Source organism: Falco naumanni, chromosome Z (genome assembly GCF_017639655.2).
Source record: "Falco naumanni isolate bFalNau1 chromosome Z, bFalNau1.pat, whole genome shotgun sequence".
Taxonomy (NCBI): Eukaryota; Metazoa; Chordata; class Aves; order Falconiformes; family Falconidae; genus Falco; species Falco naumanni.
Genome location: NC_054080.1, coordinates 72,249,314 through 72,270,038, shown reverse-complemented (window position 1 = coordinate 72,270,038; position 20,725 = coordinate 72,249,314). Strand labels below are relative to the sequence as shown.

General features: G+C 40.9%; 2 protein-coding genes across 3 annotated transcripts in view; one reads left to right on the top strand and one right to left on the bottom strand.

Annotated features, from left to right (window-relative positions):
* NUP155 (nucleoporin 155) overlaps positions 1-6,506 on the bottom strand; it is a 32,971-nt gene extending 26,465 nt beyond the window's left edge. For both annotated transcript variants that reach the window (XM_040579886.1, XM_040579887.1), the window contains exons 1-7: positions 6,266-6,506; positions 3,706-3,843; positions 3,295-3,391; positions 2,300-2,370; positions 1,590-1,682; positions 677-843; positions 103-208 (exon numbers count right to left, since the gene is read on the bottom strand). In XM_040579886.1, coding sequence (XP_040435820.1) covers positions 103-208; positions 677-843; positions 1,590-1,682; positions 2,300-2,370; positions 3,295-3,391; positions 3,706-3,843; positions 6,266-6,401 — 808 coding nt within the window. In that variant the 5' untranslated portion in view covers positions 6,402-6,506. The remainder of the gene's footprint in view (positions 1-102; positions 209-676; positions 844-1,589; positions 1,683-2,299; positions 2,371-3,294; positions 3,392-3,705; positions 3,844-6,265) is intronic.
* Positions 6,507-8,977: 2,471 nt separating this feature from the next.
* The window catches only part of WDR70 (WD repeat domain 70), a 138,353-nt gene continuing 126,605 nt past the window's right edge, over positions 8,978-20,725 (top strand). The window contains exons 1-5 of the mRNA XM_040580297.1: positions 8,978-9,018; positions 9,104-9,166; positions 9,387-9,470; positions 11,503-11,617; positions 15,545-15,746. Of these exons, the coding sequence (XP_040436231.1) occupies positions 8,997-9,018; positions 9,104-9,166; positions 9,387-9,470; positions 11,503-11,617; positions 15,545-15,746 (486 nt within the window). The 5' untranslated portion in view covers positions 8,978-8,996. The remainder of the gene's footprint in view (positions 9,019-9,103; positions 9,167-9,386; positions 9,471-11,502; positions 11,618-15,544; positions 15,747-20,725) is intronic.

The following is a 20,725-nucleotide window of genomic DNA, read 5'->3' as shown; positions in this document are numbered from 1 at the left end:
TAAATGCTCTGAATGAAGACACTATTCACTTTGACTTCTTGGTAGTATTAATTTAAGAGTTTTCATGAAATTATTGCGTAGGTCTTTAACATCAGTACTTACCATCCTCTGAGAATGTGAACTGTAGCAATGAAGGAATAAGGAAAGACAGTGCACTCTTTGAATGATTAATTTTTCTGCAGCGCTGGCTAAACCAGCCTGCTTCAGCCTACAATATAAAAGAAATACAGCTTTGAAACAACGAAACAAAACCAAAACTAAACTAGGAGTTGTATTAAAAAAAAAAAAAAAAATCATTAACAGGATTTTAGGACAGGCGTAAAAACAGGACAAGCATAAAACCAAATACCATGGATTTAATTGAAAAGTATGTATTATTCATTTGAAAGTAACAGGTGATCATTAAAAAGGAAATTTTACATAAAAAAGGTGCAGGATGTCACAATTTTAGTTTTATTTTTGAAGTTGTCCAAATCTGCATTGCCGTTCCTCATATTATTACTGCATCTTCAAAGAAAACGCATCTACACTAACATGTCAGAGCTGTTATACAATCAAGCACTTAATTATGGCAGAAAAAACCAGAGCAATACCTGACATGTTTTAGAACCCTCAGTCCCGAGATCCCACAACCATAAAACAACGAAAAATGCCGGTGTGTAAAACTTATAGTCACCTGATATGCTACTTCATATAAGCATCCATCTCTTCCAGCCAAAAAGATACGCCCGTTATCAGTGGATGTTATTGCCAGAACGTAAGTGTTGTCAGTAGGGAGCGAATACAGAGGATCTGGTAGCAGCTGCATTCCGCTAGACATACTGTCATTAAGTGATCCAGTACCTTGGATAAATAAATACATAAATAAATAAATAGTCTTTAGTTTTTAAGTGGTTCCAATAAACAGTACAGGCACAAGCTGAGCAGCATTTCAGAAAACAGGAAAAATTACACATTTCCTAGTTACTAGTCACATTCTGGAACAGCTATTCTCAAAATAAACACACAGTAACAAATCTTCTGTTTTAAAAAAAATTCTCTATATAAGTTTCTCAGCCTACATATTGCTGTCTCCTCTAAATGACAAGAGAACTAAACCACTGATTTCTATTTTTCTTCTTTCACATATAGTACAGAAAGAGAGCAAAAAATTGTAATCCTCTCACTTTCTCCAAACAATTCTGTATTTTCTCTGTTAATATGTATGACATGAAAAAATGGTATCAGGTTCTCAATTTCTGTGGTTGTAATACAAATGCCAATCAGGTTAATGAACTGTATGAGCCACTTCCAAGATTCATGTCCATCTCTCCTCTCCCTCTCCAACATCCAGTTTAATTAACAGGAACACCTATTTCAAAAGGTCTTTTTATGTTAAACAGATGAGTAACACAACTCAATACTCCTATGCGAGTCCCAGATCCAGCAAATAAAAACTGTTTCCCTGTCTGTAACATGATTTCAAAATTAGCAAAGTGCTTAGCACACGGTCCTGATTTTTTTTTTTTTATATAATTTTTAATGGCTACAAATAAAACAGCTACATGTATTTGTTACTGCACAACTGAGAATCAGGCGAGAAGAATTACCTGTTTGCATATTAGAACAACTGAGCCCTAAAATCACAATATCCACCGGGGTAGCCATAACAAGTAAGTGTCGTACATGAGGCTGGAAGATACCTAAATAAAGGGAGAATATATAAAAATTTAGTTTGCAGCCCGCCTCTCAGATCAAAATGATGTATCCAATGCACCCACTGAAAAAACACATTGACTGATTAGATTAAATAGCCATATTTAAGACCTAACGATTTGTGAAACTCTAGAATTAGGAAGGACTATCAGTCACCAATTCAGCTTCTGGTTCGTGAAATACAGTATGTTTAAAATGACATTTTTCTTATAAATGTGGTTCTCTTAAATTCAACCCTATTTAAGCCTATTCAACACTGACTTCAATGTTATCTAAGCAGCAGCTACCAGAAGAACTGGGAAAGCTAGAAACCAGGACCTCGTGGAAGTTATAACTTGAACGCATAAATTTATAACCAGTACGGATGTTAAAAGTACGACATGGCAAAAAAATGCAAGTTTATCAGTGTAAATTATTATTAAACTATACTGGGGTTTTTTTGGCTTGAAATTAATTTTACAGTGTTTCTGAAAACGAAGCAAACAATGTATCTTGTGTATACATATGTAGACACAAACCACAAATTTTCACATATGCATATATAAAAAAACATATATAGAAGGTTCAGTAACTGCCTCATTTTAGACACTTTCATATTCCTTACCTTCCTTTGGCTTTACAAGGCCCACTGCAAGAATAGTTTCACTAAGGCCATCAAAATAAGCTAGATCTCCCCTGTGAACAAACAAAAACCAAACCATAACCTGCATAAAACTTGCCATGTAATATCACGTAACAACAAAGTAAAAATCAGATTCTGTATATTTAAAAATTATTAATGCTTATTTTAACACTCTGAAGCCATCTACATCTTTTGCTTTGCATGAAAGCAGGTCCAGCAGAAAGGAATGACAGAGAAGTTTCAAGGCAAAACTATACAGGCAATCATTTGAGCTGTTTGGAGCTGCTGTAGCTGAGTTTCAAACCTGAAACCCAGGTGCAGTATTTTGTATTTCTGTATTTTGTTTATTCATAAAGTCTGCTCTGAAGTACACAATGCAGCATCTGCAATGCTGATTAACATCAAGAGGGAGGATCTCACATGATTATTTTTTCCCATTAAAACAATCTAAAGCAAGAATTCCCAACCACCTCCACAGCACCTTACGATTAACATCATGCAGTTGTTTTATTTGGGAATGTATTTAATGCACACACAATGTAAGTGTATGGGTAGGAGCTATGTAAGCCACATCTGAACTTTAATCTTTTTAGGAAATGCAACAATATGTATAAAGCAATTCTCACTATATAGGCAAATAAAGAAGCAAACCTGCAAATTATAAATGTGTCACCGCTATTTGAAAATAAATAAGCTAGGCAGGAAAGCTTAAACCACAACACTTCAAAGTACTAATGTTGTATTACTTAGCATTGCAGGAATGAGCAACCACTGTATATGCATCAGCATACCTACTAACTCTTAAAATAATCCTTAAATACTTATCATTCAAAAATTTTAGTAAAAGCTAAAATGAATCAAAAGTTAAAACCAAATAGCATACCTCTGTGCTACTAGTAAAGAAACTCCCAGTACTGCAATCACTTAATTATGATATAGTACCAATAAATATTGTCAGGAACATGTTCTCTACATACCCATCTTCATAGTTCCACATAAAAATGTCACTGTCGATGGTCAGCCAAGCTCTGCTGATTTCTGGAAATACTCCCATCATACAATTGCACTGCATATCTGAAGCACTGCTGATGTAAGGACTAAATGCATTTCAGCTAGCAAAGGCAACATACCCTTTGGAGCATTTAAAAAAAACCCACAACAATATTGCTTTATATACAATAGTACACAAACTTTTAAAGTTCTTCATACAGAAACTACTTCCACCAGCAACTCTATACAAATGGACCTTTTTACTACCTGAAGTGTTATGAAGTGAACAGAAGTACTGGGACTCTGACAGAAAGATCGGGGAAGAAGATTATAGAAGAAAGAAGTTAATTTCTAATACTATTACTTGCACAACCTAACATAATTTTTCATAAGGATACGTCCAAACTGCTCCACTAGCTCTGGGGGAAGTGGGACTCTGCGGACTGAGCTGATCTCTGGAAGATTAGGTATTGACAGTAAACCTGGTCCTTGCAAAGGATAATCCATATCTGACATACCAGAAACAGTAGGACTACCTGCAGGCAAAAACAAGAAAGATTAGACTTCTTACAACAATGAGAAGTGTATAAAAAAGGTTTATATTGTCTTTATCTTTACCTGACTGTTTCCTAATCTGTTAAATCTAAATCAGAATAACTGCGCTTCCCATTTTACTTTAGATGAATAATACAGGCCTTCAGACTAACAGAAAGTTTTGGAACTGCAGAGACTCTATAAGCATATAGCTACCACTACTCACAAGATGTGTGAACTAAGGGTTCTGTAGGAACAGGACCAGTCTCAAACCAGGCATGAGCAAACAGATATGCAAACAAACTCTTACAGTAACTCATCTGGACCCCAGCCTACTCTACACCTCATTTTTTCTGTGATACTTTCCAGCCCTATTTTTCTGACCAGATGTTAAATATACCACATGAACAAGGCAGGAGCATATTCCTTCACGTAGTGTCAGGATTTAACCCCAGCTGATAACTAAGGACCACACAGCCGCTCACTCACCACCACCCCAGACCCAGAGGGACAGGAAGGAAGGTAAAACTCAAGGGCTGAGATAAGAACAAATGAATAACTGAAATAAAAGAATAACAACAACTACTACAGTTCTAATGAAAAGGAGGGAAAAGGGGAGAGGAACAAAATCCAAAGGAAAGGGAGAAAAGGAAGTAAGTGATGCACAATACAGCTGCTCACCATCCGCTCACAGATGCCCAGCCAGTCCCTAAGACAATGATGAGCAAGCTGCGGCCAGCTCCCCCCTGTTTATATACTCAGCATGACACTCTATGGTATGGAATAACCATCTGGCTACTTTAGGTCAGCTGCCCTGGCTGTGTCCCCTCCCAATTTACTTATCTCCTCAAACCCTCTTGCTGACAGAGCCTGAGAAACTTTAGCAAGAACTAAAACCATCAGTGTATTATCAATGTTGTTCTCACACCAAATCCAAACAACAGAACTGACCCATCTACTAAGAAAATTTACTCTATCCCAGCTGAAACCAGGACACTTAGAAAAGCTGATCTGTACTGCCAGTACCAAGTTAAAATACCCATATAGAACCATTCTTTTATGCAAGGTATGAGGCTGCTAGGGCAGTAACACCTTGGCCATGCACATAGTAGAATAACAGAAAACAGATAGTTGTTACTTCAATCCTGACATGCCCTGGGTATATATTAACTAGGTCACCTACAGCTCCAGAGTGCCTTCTCACAGACCACTTTGCCAGATATTTGGCACTAATGCAGCAGGAAATGCTGTCTTCATGTTTTAAGGAGAAAAAAACAAATGTTTGAGGACAGGTATACCTTACATCTTAACTATATCTGAAATACATGACATACAGCTATGCATAAATGAAAGCCACTCCAACAGGCTTAGAAGAGATTCTCAGGCTGCTTATAAGTTAGGGATGGTACTGGGCACTTAAGTGACCCTAAGAGCATTTCTGCAAGAGACTTCCTAACAGAAAACGACCCATTTTTTTCACGTTCTGGAAAGAGATGGACCAGTTAACCCAGCAGTGCTCCCTCTATTGCCAGAAAAATGATTTACTACGAAAAAAAGAGGGAAAAACCAAAGTGTAAATATCTATAGTGAAAAAACAATAAAGAATTTGAAAAACAGAGGACACGAGTTAAATCCCTACAGTTAATGAAGCATGGCCTTGGGAGAAGGAATAGATACCATAAACATGTTAAGCTCTGGCACAACATAAGCTCCAGGAGAACCAAACGGTTAATGAGACTAAATAGAAAATTACTGGCACTATGTGTGAACTATCCTAACTAAAATTCTAATTAGCATATTAAAAGATCCACCCTCAGCAGAGAGCCTCCAACTAACATCCCCCCCCTCCCCACTGAACAATCGCGGTGAAAAAAAAACACACACTGTCTTTAAATGGAGACTAATGAGAACCAGTGAGAATTCAGTATGACTAAACTAGTTGTAAACAACTGTTCAAACTGCATAAAAAGTTTTAGCACGAGTTAAGAGGTGTGCTGGCTTTGCGGATTTACCACCCAACAGCCGTCTCTGCGCAGACACGCAATAACCAAACAGCTCGACTCTGTATGCGGACCGGCTCTTGCCCACCGGCTGAAGAACCCAGATTTGGGGTAACACTACACGGAGATCCCACACCCGCCGCTTTCACCCACCGCACGCTGCGCGCGCTACACGCCCCCCAAGCCTGAGAGACCGTCAGTCAGCCCTGCCACCGCCCCCGCGAAGGCAAGGACAGCAGGCGCTGTCCCTGGGGGCTTCTCGGGGAGGCAGCCAAGGGGCGGGGGTCGTGCCCGGCGGGCAGCCCGCCGAAAGGCCCCATACGCGGTGCCTGGCCGGCCCAGGCCACCCTGCAGAACGTCGCAGACACCGGGGCAACTGAAATGACAAAGGACCGGAGACACTGAGCCACCGAGTGCTCCTCACCAGGCGCCGGCACCGCCAGCAGCTCGGACAGGTCCGGGTAGCAGCGATCGTCCTGGATCTGCCGGTCGATGATGCGGCCCGCGACCTCCAGCGCCTCCTGCGCGATGGGCGCCGCGGCGCTCATGGAGGCGGGCATGGCGAAGGCGATGGCGGCGGCGGGACCCGGGCCCCGGGCCGGCTGGCGACTCCGCGCACAGCAACAGGGCACGAGCTCACCACTCGCCGCCTCGACAACCGCCAAATCCCGGCAGGCTTTGCGCACGTGACGCAGTTCCGCGCCGACCACGGCGGGAAGTGGGCGGGGGCAGCCCTCGCGCCCGCTCGGCCTGTGGGAGGGGCGGGCTCCGGCGGCCGGCGGTGCCTCACCGAGGAGCCCTGAGGCCCGGTGGTCCGCCACGCAATCCCCGTGGGCTCCGCGCGGGCCTGGCATTGTGGCGGCCCACAAAGCGCGGAACACAAAGCTGCTCCCGAGGGGAGCAGCGGGAGGCAGTTCTACTCAGTGGGATGTGGCCCTGGGCAGCTCCCTGCCTGCTCCTGCGTTCCGCGGGCACTGTGGCTCTTGGGCGGGCTCCCCCGTGACGGCCCAGTACAATGATATTTTTATACTACAAGCGTGATGGGATATTGTGGCAAGACTTGATACATCAGAGTTACTCAAGCCTACACAGATTTTGCATATACTAACATAAACCAAAGCCTGAGGTGACTCCCCTTCAAAGGAACGTGGAGCTAAAGTGTGTAAATTGTCTTTGCACTGCTCTGACCTGGTGTGTCTGGTATTTTTCTAGAATTTGGAATGACACATCAACGTGACTGTAGTAGATTGTTAATTTACCAAGCCTGGGCCTCTAAAATGGTGTCTGCCTTGGACAGCATGGGAATTCCCAAACTGTTGTAGGAGGTCCAGGGGCTGCGTGAAATTCAGATTTCAGGGAATGGGTCTTGTTTGTAAATTCTGTTTGTGCCCTGGCTGCACTGACCTTCTGCTCCTGGATCAGTCAAGTGCCTATTCTGGAAAGCTTCATCTGTTGGAGAGGCACCTGGCATGAGAGAGGAAATTTGCCCTGGCTCTGCTTTCCAAATGGGCAACATGAAGTTAAGCCCCAAACACCACAGGGTTTACATGGTAAACCACGAAATTCTCCCTGTACCTTCTCAAGGTTTAGAAGCTGGTGTCCAGTCATGTGTGGGGTTTCCTGGGGCTCAATTTTAGGGCCACTACTCTTGACATTTTTATGAATTATCTGGGTGAAATGGCATAGTGAAAGTAGTTAATTTCAAAGGGAATAGCACAGCAAAGGTAGTTAGTTAAACTTCAGGAAGTAACCAATCTTGTTGGGGTGGGGGTGGGGGGGGGGCATGACTTCAGGTCAGGTAACTTCCGTTAAGATATAAACGATTGAGAGACCTTGCAACTGGATGTGCATCCGGGTATGAAAACATAGAAGCAAGACCAGCACAAACTGACCTATGTGATTGACACAACAAAAGGTGGTAAGTACACTCGAAGGAAGACTACTGACTTCATCATGAAGACCCTCATACGCGACCCCCAAGGAGGAGAACACGTAAATGATTTCTCATTATCCTATCCCCACTTGCTCTTGGAAATCTTATGCATATGGTAATCATCATGTATAAAGTACGAAATTGTAACTGAGAAGGTGTGCAAGTTAGGAGGAGTGATCCCCCTTACACCCGGTGCCATAATAAACATACTTGCTTTATGACTCCTTGTGAGTTGCAGAATTTATTTCCATGTGTTATGGATGCAGGAATCAAATGTGCCTTAAGTAATTTTGCTGATGATTCTAAACTGGGAGGAGCTGCGGACTCCCTGGAGGGTGTGCAGATGTTACAGATCTGGATAGATCAGGGAGCTTGACATTCACCAACCAGCTTTATGCTGGTTATATATGAAATTTAACACGAGCAAGCGCCAGATTCTCCAGCTGGGAGAGGGAAATCCTGGTTATGCATACAGCTTGGGGGATGAGAAGCTGGAGAGCAGACCCGTGCAAAGGGGTCTGGGGTCTGGGCTGATGGCACTCTGCGCTGCACTGGTGTGGCCCCACGGCAAGCGCTGCGTGCGGTTTGGGCGCCCCGGTGTCCGAAGGACATGGGGCTGCTCGGGTGTGCCCAGAGGAGGGTGAACCGAGATGGCAAAACGCCTCCCGGGCAAAAGGCATCGGAGGAGCGGCTGAGGGCACCCGGCTGGGTCAGCGGGGAGAAGGCTGAGGGGGCCTCATGGCAGCCGCGCCTCCCCAGGGCCGGCGGCGGAGCGGGAGCCGGGATCCCTCTCTGGCGGCAGCGGCCGGCGCCGGGGGGTTCAGACTGCACGTTAGGAAGGGTCTTCACTGGCAGGTGGCCGCCCGCCGGGGAAAGTGGTCGCGGCACCAGGCCTGTCAGAGCTCAAGGAGCGCCCGCGCAGCGCTCGGTCACACGGCTTAGCTTCAGGCGCTCCTGCGAGGAGCGGGGGCTTGGACTTGATGATCCCGATGGGACCCTTAGAACTGGAGATACTGCGTGACTCTGTAAAGATTTAGCCGAGGCCTTCCAGCAGCGGCGGCACACCGGCACACCGCCGGTAGCGGACGCGCGCAGCCTGGGGACGCGCCGCGCAGCCGCAGCGGGCCGGAGGGCAGTGCTGGCGGCTGGGCCTCCCCCTGCGCCTTGGCCGCGCCCCGCCGCTTCCTGCCGGCGCCTGTTGTGGTTCCGGGGCAGCCGCAGCATGGAGCCGGCGGCGGAGGGCGGTGAGCGGCGGGGCGCGGCGGGCCCGTCCCAGCAGCTCCCGCACCCCCGGCTGACTCCTTGGTTTTCTTTCCCCTCTCCTTGTAGATGCTGAGATGGTGGGGGGAACCGACCCGGAGCTGGCGGCCACCATGGGCTTCTCCGGCTTCGGTGCGTTGCGGCGCGGCTCGGGGGGTGCGACGCAGCCGGCTGAGCGGCGCGGGGGGCGCTTGCTGGGGGCTGGCGGCCCTCGGTGGGGAGCCCCGGGAGGGAGGCTGGCTGTTGGAGCTGGGAACGGAGCGGTCGCACCTGTCGGCCCCCTGGCCTGCAGCGGCCGCAGTGCCTGTTGCCGGGGCGGATCTGCATTAGTCTCATTTTTCTCCATTTTCAGGGAAGAAAGCCCGGACTTTCGATCTGGAAGCCATGTTTGAGCAAACGAGAAGAACTGCCGTGGAGAGGAGCAGGAAGGTCTTGGGTAAGAAATGCAAGCGTTGTCATCTAGGGCATTTTAAAACGTGATTTGTTTTTCTGTCTTTGGGTGACGTTTAAAGTGTCTCAGACTAGTTGTCCAGAGAACAAAACCCGAATGCAGTCCTAAACAGTTTGAGACTTGATAAATAGTAGATTATTGATTTATGCATGTTGTTTGAATGTGTAAGAGCAGTGTGCATGTGCAAGGCTTCTGTTGTGAGGCATACGGGGTCGTGGGTGAGTTTTCAGTATGGTGGTTTGAGAGCGGGACGTGGAGGGAGCAGTATCTTTTGCTGCCAGTATCCAAGCAAGCATTACGCCCAGATGAGGTCCTTGGGAGACACTCATGTATGTTCAGGAAATACCTTTGCCCACCCAAATATCCCTGCTTTCTCTTTCCTTTTGAACAGTTTGTGAAGAATGAGTTTTGGGTTTGTTTTTTTTCATGTGGCGTCATCATGGTAGAGCAGCTTCTCTTCTACTAGATTACACTTTATTTGCTCTCTAAGGTGTTGCGGTTTATGAAGTTAGTAGACTTGAAGTGCCTTAGCATGAAGAAAGCAATTCTGTGTGAAAGAATGAGATAATTACAATGTTGGTTGTTTTTATTATTTTGATTCTATATAGAACCGCAAGAACAGATCTCTGTGGAGGCTCATGGACTTTGTGGACACTATGAAATTCTAATATACAAAGGATTCCAAAAGTTGATATGGAGCATTTTTTTTGTTGTCTGAATCTAAACACAACATTATGTTTCCATGTTGGAAACCTTTACATGTTTGATACTGGTTCAGATTGAGCTGTCATTCCCTATGAGATCATTTGCTTACACCGTGTTTTAGTTTAGGAGGGAAATCCAGTAAGCGATTACAAAAACACTGGTAGTTTTAAGTTGATACATCTTGAACTGTATCTTGAATGTGTCCCCTCCCTTGCCCTGCCCTTCCCGCTCCCCCCGCGCTCCGCGCCCCCCCAGCCCCCCCCAACGTTTCTAGACTTACCCATAGAGGAAACACAACACATTTTGTTGTTTCTAAGGCTTATAGTTTTAACAAAAATGACAAAGCTTTCAACATACTTCAGCTGCGTAACTTACAAGCAAATGTTGATGTTTGTAATACAGTAATGAAAGAGGTGGATGCTTTACAGCTTTTTGTGGGGGAGTAATGTTTGTTTTCGGGCTTCTTAATACACACTGCTGACTTTCAGCTTTTTGGAGTATCTATGATAACTTTTGAAAATGTCTTTGCCACTACCCAAAGCAGATAATAACAATGGAGATCAAAATACGTTTCCCGTATCTCTCTTCAGAGGAAAATGTTTCCTAGCTTTGCTGCAAAGCATGTTTTTCTTTTAGTTTAGCTAACAAACAGTGAACAAAAAAGGAAGTAATGTGTCTTGTGTAGAGAGAAAGTAACTTGTCTGCTTAATTGAAGTTATTCAAGTACTTCTAGAAATACAGTAGCTGTATCTGTTAACCTGTCATAATCTCACTATTCTTATTTGAAATGGAAAGTTCTGTTTACTTTAATTTTGTTGCAGTGTTCCACAGGGATTCTTTTTCAGTAAGTGAAATGGGAATAAACTTAGTATAAACAACTTTTTGTATTTATTTTCCATATATCATATTTAGAGTTCACTTATTTACACCTGTGTATACTTATGTACAAATTTAGTTCCCTGCACTATGAGAACTTTCAGAAACGCTCTGAAATGATCATACTGAAGTACCAGCATCCTTATATGATCAAATTATCTTTGACATTGTGTAAAAATTAACAACTAGAATGTGTATGCATTTTCCTGGTGACATTTTGTTTTTCAGAGTGATCATTGCAATAGCAATGGAAATTTAGTTTATATGGAAAAGTGATTTATTTTCAAGTGAAATCCTTTATTTGCTGTTACCTTTTCAAATATTTCATATAGATCCGAAAATGAAGAAAATTGTTTTACTGTCCTCAGCAATGCTGTAATTTTATTATTTTCTAAATTTCTTTATTATTTGTTATTTCTGTGATCTCTATATTCAGAGGCTCGCGCAAAAGAGAAGGAAGACCAGGCTGAAAAAGAGTTTAGAAGTCCATACACTGATTCATCAGCTTCAGTATCTAGTGCAACAGGAGCTGGGTCCACATTAACCGAAAGGTACTTAGATGTGGTGGGAGATTCCATGTAACAGCTTTCTTATCTGAAGAGGGTTTTTTTGGTTGGTTTTTTATTTTTTTAAGACCGTGAGTGTCACTTAACTTGTGTGAACATGTCTGTGTTGTCTGTCCAAAGTATTTAAGTAGAAATACTGATTATCTTTTTATCTGTGCCTTCTGAAATATGTGCCAATATTTATAAATATAGACGTTATGTATATTTAATAGCTAATTTTGCAGTCTCCTCCCTATCCTGTTTGGTGTACTTTAAAAAAAAAAAAAACCAAAATTATTTGTGGATTTTTTTGAAAATATTAGGGCAAAGGTAATGACTACAGGTGCTGACTTAATAAGCAGATTTTGTTCCCACCTGTACATACAATATACTTGTTTGCGCCTGCTGAAAACAAAAGCAAAGTAGGTGGAGAGCCTCTGTGGGTACATTGTGTAAAACAGTGGTGGGATTGAGGGAGTATTTTGTTTTGACTTCAGTATGAAACTTACTTTCAAACTTGCCAGCCTTTTTTTGTTATTGACAAACAATAAGTGCTACTGCTTGGACAGCTTGAATTCTGAAATGCTGGGGTATCAAAAGTAGCTGAAGGTAATGGGGGCCACGCAACTGTGTTGTGTGGCAGGAAGTGCACTGTTAACTTTTAAGTTTTTGTACCTATGGAAGTCTAATAACCTGTAGAAGACTAGTAGACCTATATATATGTATCTTACAGGCTGATAAGTGTCTATATGTGTTAGGTTATAATAGACTTGTGTTGCAAAATCTACTTTTCACCTGTTGCTCTATGGAAAAGTCAGATGACCTGTGCACTGTCACTAAAGTAACCAATCACACAATATACTACCCCACAGATCCTATGTTATGTCTTGTGCATAAGGGAAGAATAGTCTGTGCTCCTATTTGCTTTTGATGATCATAGATATCTATCTGGTGAAATAATGACGGATCACAAAATTTCAAATGTAGTGGGATTGTGTACTGTATATGGATGACTTCAATATAAGGAATCAAAACAAATGGTGAGGTGGAGAGCAGTCAGCTGATACAGAGCCTTGCCCTAATCATTGCATTTCACTAATGAACTTGCAGAAGAGAACTCTGGTGACTTTGGATAAAGGAAGATAACAAATACCTTTCAGTATTCTGAGTTATTAGGCAGGCTGTGGCAACTCACCAGAGCTCTGCTGATACTAAGTTTTCTTGGTTTTTCTTTTTTGTTTTTACCAAGAGCTGAGAAGGGAGGGCATGACATGAAAAGTTCTCTGGGAAGTTTTTAAGTTTCCTTGTAAAATGTGATATATAGCTTAGTACTTACTGCTAAAAACAGGAAGCTAGTGAAGGAGACATGCCATTGTGACTCAGAGCAGCAGTCCTACAACAGAGAATTTAAGTCTGAAATATAGGACTGTCAGTAGCTCTTTTTATAAGGTGGATTTTAGTTACTATAAACTGATCTAATATATGTAGCTTGTTCTGTTCTCTGAAAATGGCAGCAGTTTCTTGAATATTGCCTCTCTAAAATTCCAAGTATTTTCAGTTAGAACCTTCCAGTTAGAACAGCTACTGATTCTTTTTGCTTTTGAGCTGCTTTGCTGTAGATAAATGTTTACAGTAGTTACAGTATTTATGTATATAATAATAATAATAATGCTTTGTGAAATGAAAGCATCCACTAGTATATAAGAAAGGAAAACCTGAAAAAAACAGAATGGGTGATGTGAGGAGAGAAAACACAAGGAGCAGATCTGCCCACATACTTGCACAACTCTCAGACTGTTTTTTGTTATTTCCCCTGTCTGTGTGCCATCCGTGCTATAATGCAGCTTGCTTTTTTTCCCCTCTTATGGCTTGTTTCACTTACTGCGGAGGTCATGAGGGAGAGCAAAAACCAGTTTCTTACACTTCTCTAAATCCTGGAAAGAGGCTGATGAACTGATTCATTCTTTATGGCCTCTGGTAGAGTAAGACTGTAAGGCTGAAAGTTGAAGGAAAAACCACTTGTTTTGTCTTACTGTCAGCACCACTCCTGGTTGCTGTCAGAAAGGCAGATGGTTTTTTTGGTTTGGCTGCACTGGGATGTTCTAACGTTTGTCTTTCTTTCAGTCAGGGTAGACAATACTAGTAGCTGGAGCACTTGGCTGTCCCTGCCAAGCTTGGAGTTTGGTGAAGAATAGCACGGCGATTCTGGCCATTTCATTTGCAGAGTGATTACACTGCCTCTCAGAATACTGAAATGCTTGATTTGATTGATTTATCCTTCCTAGCAAATGAGGGGGGTTGATAAGGATAGCAATTTGGAAGGAAGCTAGGTATTGTTCTTGGGCATCTGTAGAAAGATCTGAAAATCTGGGACTCCAGGCCTCCTTGAATCATTACGTTGTATACATTTTCTCACTGGCAGCTACAGTGTATATTTGGTTCCGTTCCAAAACTAATTAAGTAGTTCAGCTTTTAGGGAAACGATAGTCTGGGAATGCATATTAGCTCTTGAAACACAACTCTTCTGCACATAGTATTGTAAGGTTAGTTCTGCGGATACCTAACCTGAAGAACTTTGAAGGTCCCAACCCCTTCCTCACATGCTGTAAAAGCTTCCTTTTGATAAAAGAGTACTGATTGCCCCTTTGCTGTAAAGTAAGAGAGGCTCTTTTCATGTGAGTTAGATTTGTTAGATAATCATATCCCGATCTAGGTCTTTAAATGTCTGTCATCATGTAGAACAGTTTTTTTGTAGAGGTAACATCTTTTATTAGGGCAATAAATATAGCTGGAAAAGTTAGACAAGCTTTCATGCATGCAAACCCTTCTCACTGCCGTAACATCTGAGGACTTAATTGGTGTTGCCTTTAGATCGTTTTGATTTCTTTCTGAAATAGAATTTCCGTTGCTTACATAATACAAATATTTACTGTGTAACCTACTGCCTGCTTGGTGTACAGCTGATTTGGGGGGCAGAGTGGGGCTGTATTCTCCGTCACAGTTATGTAGTTTAGAACATACATGCTTGGTCCTTTATCATGTTCTTAAACCTGTGTGCTTTCCTTACAGATTTTAAGTGATAACCTAAACTTTAAAATAAAAACCAGTATCTCTGTAGTCTTCTTATTTTTCCTGTGTTAAAACTACATTTTGCAGTCTGCTCACTCAAACCCTCACACGCATGCTCTTAAAATTTAAGCTCTCAAACCACGTTTCACAATTTGAGCTTTTCTTGGCTGAATTTGAAGGAACATCTGATTCTGGTTGCAAGGTATCACAGTAATGATACACTGTATCTAGTCAAAAGGCAAAGTTTTCTGCTTACGGCTTTTAGACCTTCTGCCAGTTAGAATACTGCCTACTTGATAATTAGCAGCAGAGGGAACACATTTATTTTGAATAAACTGAACATGGACTAAATAGCTCTACTTACTTATCAGAAATTTTCCAATGCCAAAAATGTGTTCACGCAACTGATTTGGGCAAAACTGCTGTGCTTTGTGTCTCTAGTTGTGAGCCTGCATGATTACTGTTTTGAGTTCCACCCAGCCAGCAGAGGTGCAGGGTATCTGCACAAACTGCGACTTGAAGCAGAACCTTGAAAATGCTCTGTAACAATGTATTCCGTTGTCTTCTAAGCGGTATCAAACTCCATACTAGTGAGGTGGTACTGTTGTCTTTGCAATCTAAATTTCCCTGTTTTATTTTGTCCAGTTTTTTTAACTGTCACTATGGTATCCCTGTTTTTTAAAGATTTGTTTATGCTTTCAAGATGACAGTGGGCCTATGCTCTATTAATATAAGGTAGTTTGCATTTTGCTGCTAATTTCAATGTTCACAAATCTACAACAGTGCTCAGTATCTTTTATCTGAAAATTCCTATGAAAGTGCTGATGTTCTTGAAATAGTAATTTTTAAAATCTTACCATGCAGAGGGACGGCCTGTAATGAAAGCGAAGATAGCTCAGATGAAGGGTTAATTGGGCCTTCCATGCAATCCCAGACTTCTCAAGGTCCAGCTGAGGATCCTGATGATGATGATGAAGATGATGATGAATTCATTGGGCCACCACTTCCGCCTGGGTTCAAGGATAGTGATGATGATACTGATGATGATACGGAAGAGGATGATAATGTAAGTCTTTTGTTCCTCTTTAGTGTTTTAATGTTTGGAGTAAACTATAATTTGTAAGTGTGCTCTTTCTTTTATAATTTAAATTGCAGGTGAAGTATGACTGTTGTTTGAAACACAGGGTTTTTTTCTGGTTTTTCCCCTCTAATGATTATTCAACAAATGCAAATAATTGTTTTCATTTAAAAATATCAGTGTTTTTAAAAAATGTATGCATGTGAATCTCAAGGGAAATTAATCATCAATTAGTATATATAGTTTACTTGGTTTTTGTTTTCACACTATAAAAGACCTATATAAATAAATATTTTATATAAATGTTTTATATGGTTTGTATCCCAATGATGTGTAGATTTTTTTTTTTACAATAAAGATGAGATGGAGGTGGGCTTGAATCCAGGGAGAACAGTTGTACCAAAACTGAGAAAATGGAATGTGGTGAGAGCTTTTTTTCTTTTTTTTTTTTTGTTTTGTTTTGTTTTGGTTTGGTTTTTTTCTAAATCTAAAAAGTGCCAGGCCAGTTTGTCAGAGTGAGTATAGGTTGTCTTTTCTATCTATGTTAAAAGCAAGAAAAACCCTAGCAGCTTAACTTGGGTTTTACAGATACTCAATCAGCAAATCTGTTCCTGTTTGGTTGAAAGTTTAAGTTTGATGTTCATTCTGCAAAATTCCCTGGACTGAATATTTTGTGGCAGTGGATTTTGTATGATGGTTTCCTTGTTGTTTTGTAGCAACAATGATAGAGGTCCTGTAAGTACAGCCTTACCTTATGCTGTTTTGAACCATTTGATAGCAGAAAAAACCTGTGTCCTGTTATGCAAATATAAACCTAATCCTAAGAAACAAATTCCCAGGGGTCTCAAGGGTTTCTTTTATATTCTTCTTCAGTTTTAGCTAGGTGTTCATTTGTTGTTTTCCTATAAAATGTCTTGCTTTTCATCTTGTGACCTTTAAAACATGACTTTAGACTACTCAAAATAAGGAAGAGGAATTTCTTAAGCAATAACATAACTGATTTTTAGAGTGAGCCTAATCTTGTGTGATTATGATTTGTTTGTTTGGGGTTTTTTGTTTTTTGGTGTGATTTTTTTCAGGAGATAAGTGTTGGGAAATTTTGCTGCCTTAGGGTTTTTTATGACTTCATCTGATCTGCTTGATTCACTGTTGCCTGTGGATTTCTTTAATTGTCAAATTGTACATTTTGGCTTTGTGTCTCCAGTGATCTCATGTGTATCCCACACGTAAGAGGGGACACTAGCCCTTCTGTCTTAGGGATATAAATAGTGAGAAATCTCAAACTTTGAGAATGTTGTGAACCTTATAGTTAACTTAGGACTTACTATTGATCTGTGTCAGGAATTCTCTTACCTTTTAGCTGTTATGCACTGTGGAGTGAGTCCATATTCCCGAGGTCATAGACTGAGCAGGTTTCAGTTGCTGTGGATCATGCCATATTGAAGTCACTGCTGCTTTTTTGCCAGTTTTCATCTGTTCGCCTGTCTCTGGTCTGCTTGTTTGTACATCTCCAACTCACAGTGAAATCTTAAAATACAGTGCTTTGTCGAGAAATTCTATCAAACATGAATCTCTCCAACAGATAATCAGAATAATCCTGTCTTGAACAGTAGTTGGGTATATTGATGCTGAAGGGAATGTTTGATCTTGTTCAAACATTTATTTTGTCTATAAATTTCAACCTATTTCGATATCATCCAGAGTGTTGGTGTGTACACAGTTTGTGGTGAACCTGGATGCCTGTCCTTCTGGAAAAAACACAATATATTACACAAAGAACAACTTCTGAAAGTACCTATTAATTCCTAACTGTGCATGTATGTAATAGGAAATGGTAAACCTCAAAAAATGTATGCTTGTTCTGCACAGGTGTGTTTTTCTTTCTTTGGGGTCTCGTCAGAATGCCCTTCTAAATCACAGCTCTACCTAGCTGTCCACATTTCTCTTCCCAGAAAAAACCCAATCTTTTGCTCTGCTGTCAGCACTCCTGAGGCTTGTAACATAGCTTGTAACTATGGCGCTGAATAATTGAAGCCACACGGAGAGAAACAACCAGGCTTGGGAATCAAGTCCTGCCAGGTATTTTTCATCTTTGGGAGAGTAAAAGTTCTCAAAGATACTCTTAAGGATTTCAGTGTATGTAACACTAAAATAAAACAGTATAAACTTGAAATCATGTTATATCCTGGCAACTGCATCCAAGGTTAAGTGTCATGTCTGATAATATTTCATAGAAGTGTTGTGCAAATCTTTGCATCAGAAAGTTGTAGCTATTCATCCTCATATTTCCTACACAGACTTTATTTTTCTTTGCTTTGTTGCTACATTATGTCCTTATTTTCCTAAAAAATGTAGGTTTGAAAACACCAGAATTACAGGCAGCAGTTATCTTGGGGGTAAAGAAAGAAAAAGTCACATTTCTGTGGAATGCCTTCCTGTCAGGGTCTTAAGGAATTAAAATTCCTAAACTGAGTATTTCCAGATTGTTCTTCCTAATATTTACAAAATTTTGAAGGTGTTGGAAAATCATAGAGAATTTTGCTTATGAACAGCACTTATCAGATTAGCTAAGTAATTGTGGTTCATCTTGTATACCTAATTTTTTTTCTTGTAAGTCACACCAGAAATTACTTGGATTTTCTTTTGCTTGTGAGAATTGATACAGGTAGCTTGTGGTTTAACAGTTTTGTTCTGAGGCTGGATTAAAGTTTGGGAAAATGTTTCACTTGGTTCCGTGCTCTGTTGAAGACGTCACTTTCTGTGCTTAGCAAAAAGCATTCTATTTTTAGCATTCTGAAGTAAAGTGTATATGTGTACAAACTTTTCAAGTAAGTGTGTTGGCAATGGTCTTGCCTACTCACACTGAATTAGCAAAATTAATTGTTTGCATCAAAGTTTCACGACACGGGTCAAGTAAGCTATAATGGTAATACACTAAATATTCAATTGGTGTCCCTTGACATCTCTTTTGTTTAGTAATTTTATTAGGTTCATGTTAACCAAGAGTCCTATACATACTACTGTTCTAGTATATGGTATAATCCTCTTTTGTGTCAGTGGTGAGTATGGTATGGATTCCTAAATGTAATGATGTTCAAACTATAGATTAGTGCTATTGTAACAGACTCCTTCATTTATTTATATTTATGGAATGAAAGAGCTTTTGTAGGAGAAAGTGACCAAATGGCGAACACTCGTCTACATAGCATAGCAGTGTGGGAGAACAGTGTTGTTTAATAATTAGGAAATTGCAGGAAGATGTATAACATCTCTTAAGTGGTAAAACTATGTATTTTTGGAGACAATACGTAGGTTTCACAGGGCAGGGTAAGGGTTTTAGTCGTAGAACTTACTAAGAGGAGAGGGGGTTATCAGCAACATAATAGAAAATATCTATTTCTTTTTAACCTTTCAGTGCTATGGTGTGCTGTGTACCTATTTTCTATTGTTCTCCATCAAAGATGGCTGCACCTTATTAAGGCTTTGTGCATTGAAAAGTGTAAAATGCAGTCTATTACACATATAAGTTATTTCGAAAAAGCAACTAGATTGTTGCTTCAACTTGATGTCTGTCATGTGACAATGATATACAGATTTTTGGGTTTTTAAAAATTTATATATAATTGCTTGCATGCCTGTCAGTTTTATGGATTCTGAGCACTGAATATGTTTTATTTTCATTATCCCTCCAAAGAGCAGCGGGCATCTTGTTTAGCAAAACTCTTGCTTTAGTTCTGTAAACTTCTCTAGAATGCCAAAGGGAAAACAATGTGCACAAACAGCAGATTTTTACTTCAGCCTGTCTTTCTCAGTAGTCGTGTTGTTAGCTGGTTGACTGTTTTAATTTCTAGCAAGATGGTGGTATTAATTTTTTTTATTTATATGTTTTTGAATAATGGTACAACTGGCTCAATGGAGTGGAATTACTGGAAACTGTAGTTAAAAGACCCCAATGAAAAGTTTCAGACAGAAAGGTAACTTGCAGACTGGTGTGATTTAAGTTTGTCTGAACTTAAGACAATAGTTACAAAACAGTCTAGAATAGATTTGGTTGAGAATAAGCAGAGCAGCAGAAATACGAGACTTCTGGGTTTTCAGTCTAAACAGTTAATTTATAACCGGGAAGATTCTGTGTCAGTGTGGATGCCAGAGGCCTTTGGGGTCTAGAGCCTCCTGTTACTGTTGCTCATGAACTCAGTTATTTTCTTTCCTGTGAAGGGAATCAGGAAGCAGCTGTGCTTTCCTGATTTCCTGTTGATCGATTGGTGATCACAGTGTGATCCTGTGAGCCCCAAGGAAGGCAGGTGTTGCAATTACAAGAACTCCATGATTCCTTTTTCTTGCTTGTACATCAGGCTGTGGTTGGTACGCATGGGGGCAGAACTGGGAGAGGAGAAACGGAAAGCTCCATTGAAAAATTCTTTTGTTTTGTTTCCAGATGTACTGTGAGAGTGTCTCCCTTCTGTTAGCATATTTTTCTGCTGAAGTAACTCTAAAACACAAACATCTATATTTCTGACCATGAAGGAAATATTTTTTTCTTTGTTATGTATGAGTTGCAGTTCTGTAATCTGACGTCTTGAGAACTTTGTATAGCAGATGAAATGCATCAAAATGCTGGCTTTGCCATGGTACCTTGCTACAGTCTCTCAAGCCTGACTTTAGACGTGATTTTTAGTACAGGAGCATTGTTTTTCCATCCCTGGTTGTTCAGTTGGTTTTGCTTTCTTGTGAGAGACTGTCATTTGTCACAATTGCTTGCAATGAGGTTAGCATCTTTTGAGTCTAGGATTGCCTAGCTCATATTGGGTATTTTGCTGATAATTATTTACTGAATAATTGTCAGGTGGAAGGGGTAGCTGTGGTTATTATCTTTGATGGGAATTTTTCATACTTCATTGGCATCTTTACAGGAAATAGAGTAACAGCAGTTGCTGAAAGTTTTTAATCAGCACTATTAGTTTACG